Genomic DNA, 9,726 nt, shown 5'->3' on the forward strand with positions numbered 1-9,726 from the left:
TTTAATTCGATTAATGGGAACTTCAATATATATTTATTAGGTGGCTTTCCCTCAATAATATATGATCAGCAGCGGGATGTGAAAGGAGGCCATTTATTCCTGCTCTGAATGAACCTGCGTGGGACCAGAGCTTCACCTGCTTCCCCTCTCAATTAGGAATGTATCCCCAAACTCTGACAGAGTTAAATTAGGCGTCAGCTAATTTCCAGTGGCCCCTCCCACGTAATCCCTTTCCATTTGAGCATACCCCCCCTTTAATTCACCATAAACTGAAAGGTTCAAATAGTGCCTAATGAAACAGTGACTAAATTGTTCTCTGTAGCTCGGAGGAACCCCGTAGCTGTCCCTCAAAGCTCTGTGAGCACGCAGCAGTCGGGGGTCCCGGGCTAAATGCGAGTCCCAAGGCAGGACAATCTAACCTGTCAAAGCCTTTGCCCACTTCTATATATCCTTGTTCCGTGGTTTCCACCAAAAGAAGCATAATCAGCCAACGTGGGACCGAAGATGCAATTAAACTCGCTTTGGACGAGTAAAAAATCTTTTCAAAAGTGAACATTAACGGACGATTGGCTGCTCCCCGGGGGTGTCATCGGGTACCCTTTTGTGGTCGGATCTAAGGGGAAACGCAGCGCCACTTTCATAAAGCGCTGCCTTCCCATTAAACAAACTGAGTTCTGCATAATGTGGAAACACAACCAACGAGAGGAGATGTATGGGGTCAGTTAGGATCAGCTTAAAGTGAAGGAAAAGCAAGATTTGAAATTTGAAAAAAAATAAATGAAATTTAAAAGCAGTTTTAATCTCGAAAATACATATTGAAACTTGAAGGAATTATCGAAATTGGAAAAAAAATAAAATTGAACATTTGGAAGAAAAAATTGAATGAAACATTAAAAATTTGGGGGAAAAAGTAAATTTGAAACTTGAATAAGAAAAACTAAAACTGTTACCAAATAAAAATGTTTATTTCTACTTTCAATTTTCATTTTTCATTCTTTTTTATTTCAGTTCTATGTTTTTATTTTCAATTCAAAGTTTTTTGAGTTTTTGCTGCTGAGCTGATTCTAATTTGCCATGGGGGCGGGGCTTTGAGCTCATTGTATGGGGTCCAATCAGGATCGGCTTATGGGGAACGAAAAAACAGATAATTTGAAAAAACGGACATTGTAAAGTAAAAGACAATTAATTGAAAACTTGAAAATGTGAAAATATATTGTAAATTTGAAAAAAAAAAAGAAATTTCATGTAAAATTACCAATTGAAAAGTAATGTATCCATTTGTAACAGCTGCTGTTTTTAATTTTCAACTTTTTTTTTAGCTCAATGAGCTCAAAACCCCGCCCCCATTTTAAATTAGGATCAGCTCAGCAGCAAAAACTCAAAAACTCTGAAATGAAACTGAAAACAGAACTGAAAGCAAAAAATGAGAAACGGAAAAAGGAAAAGTCGAGAGTTCAAATAAATATATTTTTAATTGGTAACAGTTTTTTTATTCAAGTTTCAAATACTTTTTTCAAACTATTAATATTTATTGAGTGTTTTTAATATTTTAATATTTTTTTCAAATGTTACATTTTATTTATTTATTTTTTTTCAAATTTTCAATAATTCCTTCAAGTTTACAAAATGTATTCTTGACTTTAAAACTTTCAACATTTTCAATCTTGTTTTTCATTCACTTTAATCTGATCCTGATTTGACCCCAAACATTTTTTTGCTGAAAGTCCCTTTTTGTTTCTAAACTCTTTAAGGCTTTAGTGGTGAATGAGCTGATTCTGATTTGACCCCATAGATCTCTCCATTTGAGTGGAGATTCAAAGTTTAGGCGGAAAAATGTTCTGAGCAGAAGCGCACATAAAGTTTAATGCTGTCCAATAAAAAAATGCAATTATGTTGAAAGATTTTCAATGTATCTCATAAATGTTCACGTGTCCCTCCAGGATAACAATCTTTAGAAAAAATAAAATGTAATTACAACTGATGAAGCATGCATTTATGTCCCTTGCCTTCCTATCTTTTTTTTTTTATATGTATTATTTTTGCTGTCATGAACTCATCAAACAGACACTCTTACTCCAGCTGCTCATGTTTATTGCAATAAATACAGGTATGCATGTACAAATCCCTGCGTGCAAGCTCTACAAGCTACACTCGCACGTTTAGACTTTTTTCCTTTTTACAACACAAACTTCACTCACTGTGGAATTTCTACTGGAAGTGAGGGTCAGGTGGAGTGCAGGTGAAACGAACCACGCATGCGCTCAGTCTCTTACAGGTGTTTACATGTCAAGAGCTGCTATTCAATGGCAAGTGCGAGTCAGCACCTCTTATCGACTTCATGCAGGACTTTTTTAGTTCAGAGTTCGATAACTGCAGCATGCAGGGCAGAGGTAAATTCCACCGCGGGGTCTCAGAGAGGAGACACCTCTTTCTCCTCCGAAGCGGAGGCCGGAGATAAAGATTCCTCATCCTCCGACCGGGAATAGTCCGTGTGAGCGACTGCGCATTTGCACCCGCTGTGCGCGCTCCTTTGGGTGGCTTTGCCCTCCTTCTTGTGCTTCACTCTGCGGTTTTGAAACCAGATTTTCACCTGCTTTTCGGACAGATTCAGATACGTGGCGATTTCGATTCTCCTCAGTCTGGAAAGGTACATGTTTGTTGAAAACTCCCTTTCGAGCTCCAGGAGTTGCGTGCTCGTGAAAGCCGTGCGCATCCTTTTGCCATTCTGAGTGTGGCTGTTCTCAGAGGAACCTAAAAAAATAAAAGAAGTGTCAGAACTTTACTAATATTGCATCAGGTGTAGAAAAAAAGCCGCGCGTAAATCCCCGTGCGTAAAAGCGCGGACATGTTTCTGGATCAAAGGAAACAACAGGTGCTTACCCATAGACAGACAGTGGTATCTCCTGGGATCTGTGACGCTGAAGGTGGGGGTGCAGACAGGTGCATGTCCAGGATGCGCGAGCGCGGGGGACTGCTGATGTGCCAGCCTCTGACAGTACTGCGCCTCTGCTCCAGGGAACTGACTCTTCAGCATGGGAATTCCGCTGCGGGACGTGTGGATGTGGGATGTGACGCACAGCGGGCACACGCAGAAAGTGCCGGTCTTTCGGGACGGGCACACCGGCGCTGTGACCGTCATCACGCTCGGGGAGTGCATGCTGATTGGGATCAGGAAGTCTGGATGCTCGGCCGGTCCAGGTCGCACCGTATCCTTAATTATTAAGGAGTCGACGTAGAAAGACCTGGACATGACTGCGCTGCGCGGCGATGGGTTCCGGCTCCCTGGTGGTGATGACGATGATGATGATGGCTGATTCTCTTCTAACCCCTCGGGATGTCCAAAGGTGCTTAAGTTTGATGCGCCAACAAAAGGAACCTCGAAGAGGGTTGGCCCTGAGCGTCACCCACGTGCGCACCCGGCTCCAAGGGTGCGTAAGTGTTCTGTCAGTGGCCCAAACCACGTGATGCTCCTCTGGGCCTCCAATCACAGCGTCCAGAACTGGACCGCTTGTCTTGATTTTGAAAAAAGTTTTTAGCTCCAAATTTTAATTCTATCTTGATTTTAAGTGCTTGCTTTTCAATTTTAAAAAGTTTCAGCATATATTTTCTGTTAATTAATACATCTTTTCAAATTGATTTAATGTATTTTTTAAAAAAAAACAATTAAAATCCTTTCATCCGGATTAATAGAACTAAAAGAACGCGATCTAAGTGTAATTCTATTATTTAGTAAAGGGTAAAAAAATGTTTTAAATTCTGAAATTGTCCAAGAAAGTGAGAAAAAATGAAGTATATTCCCTAAATTCTACCTTTTTCTTCCTTTCTTAAAAGTTATTAATCAAGCTTTGAATCTGGTTTCTGCAGGTTTCACCGCCAGCTATTAAAGAATTATGAAGTGCAAGTGAGTCTGCGCTCTGGTTATTTGACGGCGATTAGGATTCAATTAGAAAGTGTTTATAATGGTTGCTCTGTTCAGGGGGTAAACAGGCAGCTATTTCAGAAATGCGTTAATCCCTCATCTTGTGACAATAATTAGCGAGTTTGATCCGCGGCCGGGTCACCGCAGCTTTGGCTTCTGCTCTCTCATCTGCCAAGGAACTCTCAGACCTCCAGAGGAGGTCCAGGTATCAACATTCTCACCTCATCTCAGAGAAAAATGCCCACTCCAAGTGGGTTGCTTGTTTTGTAAAGTAGTTTCATCCCATAGAAGCCTCATTAGGGCAGCAAAAACAACAGATTATCCACATTTAGGCATTTATTGAACTGTAAGATTAAACGCGCTTCTTAGAGGAATTACAAAGTCTTTAAAATCCAACCATGCTGCAGATAAAACGCGCGCGTCAGTCACTCTGACAGTAATTGCTATAATGGAGTAAATTCGCTGTTTGACAGGGAGGATGCGCAGTTGTTATGTTACACATGGGAATGATCTGGATGCGCGGAGAAACGGGGGAGAGCGCGCAAACCGAGCGGAATGATGCGTGGCGCGCGCCCGCATCACACCACCTCAGCTTTAATATGATTTTTCTAGATAAAATTTCATTGTCTGTTAAGTAATCCCACAAATGAGACCCTTTATGAGGCTGTAATGAGCACTAATTGCCAGGACTAGTGGAGCCACGTGGAAGGATTTAAGAAGCATTAAGCCGTCGGGTACTGAGCACAGGCTGTTACCTTCCTTGCCATAACTTTCATAATTCAAGGAGAAAATTAGTCCATTTAAGGGAGAAAAATCCTTTGATTCCTTTTATTCTGCTCGAGGTGACAGGGCGCAGTCTTTTTCTTTTTCTGCTTTGGATAGTAAGCTTTTTCAGAAAAGGGCTGGTGCGTTATTACTCACCAATAAAGCCTTAAAGAGTTTAGAAACTAGAAGAGACTTTCAGCAAAGAAATGTATGGGGTCAAATCAGGATCAGTTCAAAGTCAATAAAAAGCAAGACTGAAAATGTGAGAAACAGACACTGTCAATTTGAAAGCAGTCTTAGACTCGAAAATACATATAGAAAACTTGAAGGAATTATTGAAAAAAATACAAATAAAATTGAACATTTAAAAAAAAAATGTAAATTTGAAACTTGAATAAAATCATAAAAATAAAACTGTTACTAATTAAACAAATGTTTATTTGTACTTTCAACTTTTCCTCTTTTCGTTTCTCATTCTTTTCTCTCAGCTCTGTGTTTTCAGTTAACATTCAGAGTTTTCGCTGCTGAGCTGATCCTTTTACATGGGGGCGGGCTTTGAGCAAAAAAAGTTGAAAATTGAAAACAGCAACTGTTGCTAACGGATACATTATTTTCCATTTGGTAATTTTATATTTATAGTTTTTTTCAAGTTTTCAGTCATTTTTTTCACATTTACAAAATATTTTCAAATTTGATTTCAAGTTTTCAATTTTTTTTTTTTTCAAATTTACAATGTTGTTATGTCCTCTATGAACAAACCTGGCTCGGGTCTGGGGGGGAAATACAATTTGGGACGATAACAAAAACTAAGCACCAATGAGAATAAAAGAAACGCAATTTAGTAAATAAATGAAATCCTGTTCACTGAAATAAGAGAAAAAGAAGGAAATAATTAGTGTGCTGGTTCAAAAATACACCTAAAGTGAACTGGAACGTTGTCCAGAAATAAAATGAGTCAGAGAGACCGTTGATCCAGCCATGTCTACCGTCGGAGTCAGGAGCTCCTGCTAATGGCTGACTAACCAAAACTACCTAAACCAGGAGTTCAAACTCAATCACACAAGGGGCCAAAATCCAAAACACATCTTAGGTTGAACAGGATAAATATTTATTGAACACTCTAAAACTACATTTTTTTATTTTAAAAACTTAACCTTTTGAAATAATTATGAACTAGATATATATATATAGCATTACCTGTGATAATGTTAGTGTGAATGCTGTAATCTGAATTTGACCTCTGAAGATGCTAGTGCTGATAGTTGAAGATGCTGAAAATGACAGCTAAAAATACTGAAGCTGATAGCTGAAAAACGCTGAAGCTGAAAACGCTGTGGCTGATTGCAAGCTAAAATATTAGCTAAATGCCAAATTAGCCTAAAAAAAACCCTCAAGTTAGCCAAAACAGCTACCATGTAGCTAAAAAAATAAAAAAAAATGAAAAAGACTATCCATCCATCTTCCTGACCGCTTCTTCCCTTTCGGGGTCGCGGGGTGCCGGAGCCTATCCCTGCTACTGATGGGTGAAGGCGGGGTACACCCTGGACAGGTCGCCAGTCTGTCACAGGGCCTCAATCACACCTAGGGACAATTTAGAGTCACCAATTCACCTATGAAGCATGTTTTTGGACGGTGGGAGGAAGCCGGAGTCCCCGGTGAAGACCCACGCATGTACGGGGAGAACATGCCAACTCCACACAGAAAGGTCCCAGCCGGGATTCGAACCGGGGCCTTCTCGCTGTGAGGCAAGAGCGCTAACCACTGCCCCACCGTGCAGCCCTGAAAAAGACTAAATAAGCTGAAATGTTAGTTAAATGCCAAAATAGCCAGAATGCCATTATTTTTAAAACTTTAAAACTGTAATTTTTAACATAATTATGAATACTAAAAAGGCAGGAATATTATTCCAGAATAAATCAACTTAAAACTTAAATAACTTTCAATATTTTACTCTCCATAAAAATATATTTTGTCAAAATTATACAAGTTAGAAATGAGCGCAAGATAACATCGGGTCATTGATAACAATAAAATAAAATGATCTGGAGGGATGGATAGAATTACTCGGATTACTCGATTACTTTCACACATGTGGCCTAAAGAAAGCAAATAAACAAAGCCCGTAAACTAGGACTACCAAGGTCCAACCCCAAACTAAAATAACAAAACGTAGCAGTGTAAGACTGCTGAGGAACAAAAGAACAAAACATAGCAGCACAAGTCAAAGTAAAAACCCACAAATGCTACACAACTTGTTGCTCTGCTCCCTACCTTCCTCAGTGTGGCCTTCTCTGTCTTAAATTGGCCACACCTGCCAGGTGAGCAGAACGTCTGGCTGGAAAAAGGTCCAGTAGTGTCAGCAGGAAGTAAATGTCTTGTTTTCAAATTTTCTATCTTTTTTCAGTTCCAATGTCTGTTTTCTCAAATGTTCCCTCAGTTTTTTTTGGTTGACTTGAGGCTGATTTGACCCCGTACAAACCCCACTTTGGAGCTGTTGCCTTCTCTCAGTGTTTTGCGCCTTTTTACTTTATAGTGCAGCGGTTCCCCTTCTCCATTCAGCTCCTTTTCAAATTGTGTTGATGGGCAATTAATCACTGGCCTATTCACAAACTTTGAAATTGAATTTGAATGGGTATGCGGCAGTCGGAGGGTTTCCTCCCTGCAGAGGATAAATGGGACGGTTGTGTTTGCGGGAACGCAGCGTGGATTTTACAGGTAAACTCTGGGCAGGTGCATCCATCAGCAGCGCGTCCGCATGCGCCTCTCCTTGCAGTAAAAAACGTCCAGCCTCGGTAAAGCGCCATGCAGAGGAGCCCCCGCCCCCCTCATTCACATGGCATCCCCATGCCTTATTATACCGTGAAGAAGCCCATTAATGTTTGGTTGAACAAGCGTCATTAAGTTGTATCAACGCCTTTTAACAAACTTTGCATTGTTGTGCAGGCCAGTCTGCGGCCCATCTTGGCCAATACAGTGGATGATTTGCCTCCTTTCTTAGTCTCCAGGCAACACACACTGAATCCCAGAAGTCAAAGGAAACCCTCTGCTGCCGCATACAGACCTCATCGACGATGGGGGGAAATGAACAATGATCCCGGGGACAACATGATGTCACGCAACGACTTTTCATCAACAATTATCTGGTTGATGTGAACGGCAGCTGCAGCGGCTTCTCCGCGTCTCTGCAGAGACAGAGGCCGACTGCTGATCTGAATGGTGCTGCAGGAGTCAGGGGCTCGTGCTGGCCCTGAATGAGGAATCGAATTTACATCTGGGTGAATAATTAGGTTTCTATGCAAAAATGAGTCGGAAATAATGTTGTGCTAAGAGGCAGGGACAAAACGAAGGGGTGCGCTTCAGCGACAATGCTGTTTTTGACATGTTCTTGTGGAATTTTTCTCATTATGGAGAACATGTATAAAGAAAATTAAAATATATATAAACATAATGTTAGCAGAATGGTAACATTTTTGGCAAATTTGTTATCTACTGATGTTTTTTCAAGCTAATTTGAAGTTTAAGTTTTATTTCGTTTTTGGCTAATTTAGTTTACTGAGGAATTTTAGGCTATATTGGAGTTCAGCTAATATTTAAGCGACGAGCTTTTTTGGCTAATTTGGCCTCTAATGAGGTTTTCTTGAGCTAATTTTTAGTTTAGCTCATATTTAAACAACAAGTTAAATATTTTTTTGCAAAGTTGGCATGTATTAGGGAATTTGAATCAACTTTACTTCAAATTTTTCAGAAATTTACTTCAACTTCAGCGCTCTTTCATTATTCTTGAACGAAATTTCCATTCTTTTAGCAAATTTAACATTATGCAAATAGCGTTTGCATTATCAGTAAATCTCTTTAGCAATTAATCACAATTTTTAGCAAAAGGTTTTAGCATCTTCAGCAACTACTTTCAGCAAAATGCATTGTGACTATAGCATTATCGCAGGTAATGCAACTTCTCTAGTGTTACGGTTGAGGTCATGAGGGGCTCAGGGGCAGAAAATGAACAGGATAATGGGAAGTGGGGGTAGGCTTGCAACAATTCCACCCACAAATAAGAGGTGAATTTCTTTTTTTTTTTTTTTTTTTACTGTGACAGTAAAATCTGCCCAACACAAGAAGCTCTCAGCCCGCATCTGTTGGCTCAGCTGTTGGACAGGACAAGTTAATAAAAAATAAAAATAGAATAAGAGGTGAATTTCTAATGAACTCCTGCTGCTCTGCAGAAACTATGACCCTTTTTTTTTTTTACATCATCATTATATTGACTAAAAACAGTATAATCGTAGTTAAAAAAAAACACTGGGAACACTTAGAAAATGGATCAAGAGATAATCAGAGTCGGAATTTGAAATTTTAACAAAAGTTTTTTTTTTCCCGACTCTGCTTAACCTAGTATTTATTTAAACTTCATAAAAAGTGACAAAAATGGTTCCTTAACCTTTTAACACCAGAGCTCCTGTGTTTCTGTTGTTTGATTTACTGCAACTCCTTCAAAATCTGCTGGAATTACGTGTTGAAACGTTACCATTACGCTAATGATTTTGTGTTTAAGCATTGCCGGCGACACCTCAGGTGTAAAAGGGTTAAATATGGTTTTCAATTTTAAATTCTTAAAGCTCTGTCTAACTTCTACAATCTCTGCAGAGACGGGGCTGTCGAGAGCTTTGGCCCTTGGCCCCTTAAAGTAAAGTGACAGGCTCAGTGTACGAAGAGGCTGCCTAACAAAGCCGCCATGGCTCTATAGAGATGTCCTTCATCGGGCTCCCTCTAATTAGAGGGGCGCTCAGTCTCCGGGGCGCTCAGACCAGACACTCCACACTGAAGTGTGCCTGTGCGCCAGCGTCTGCATGTCCGCATTCAGCGCAGCATGTGCGCAGCTCCTCACAATCAAGCCGCTTCGAAAATGAGATAAACAGCCACTGATAGTGACGCCAGTCGCACAATGACTGAGGTTCCGGGAGGACTGTCTTCATTAGAGTCTGACTGGGCCGCCGTGCCTCCTCATTCGCTTCCAAAAGACTGCGCAAATGCCATTAGGCAGC

General features: G+C 40.3%; 1 protein-coding gene across 1 annotated transcript; it reads right to left on the minus strand.

Moving 5' to 3' along the window:
• Positions 1-2,015: 2,015 nt before the first annotated feature.
• On the minus strand, positions 2,016-3,499 carry gsx2 (GS homeobox 2). Its single transcript, XM_024259115.2, has 2 exons — positions 2,881-3,499; positions 2,016-2,751 (listed from the first exon to the last, which is right to left on the minus strand). The coding sequence occupies exons 1-2, from the start codon at positions 3,248-3,250 to the stop codon at positions 2,411-2,413; spliced, it is 711 nt and encodes a 236-aa protein (XP_024114883.1). The 5' UTR covers positions 3,251-3,499; the 3' UTR covers positions 2,016-2,410.
• Positions 3,500-9,726: the final 6,227 nt, after the last annotated feature.

This window comes from Oryzias melastigma, linkage group LG4, assembly GCF_002922805.2.
Source record: "Oryzias melastigma strain HK-1 linkage group LG4, ASM292280v2, whole genome shotgun sequence".
NCBI classification, from domain to species: Eukaryota; Metazoa; Chordata; class Actinopteri; order Beloniformes; family Adrianichthyidae; genus Oryzias; species Oryzias melastigma.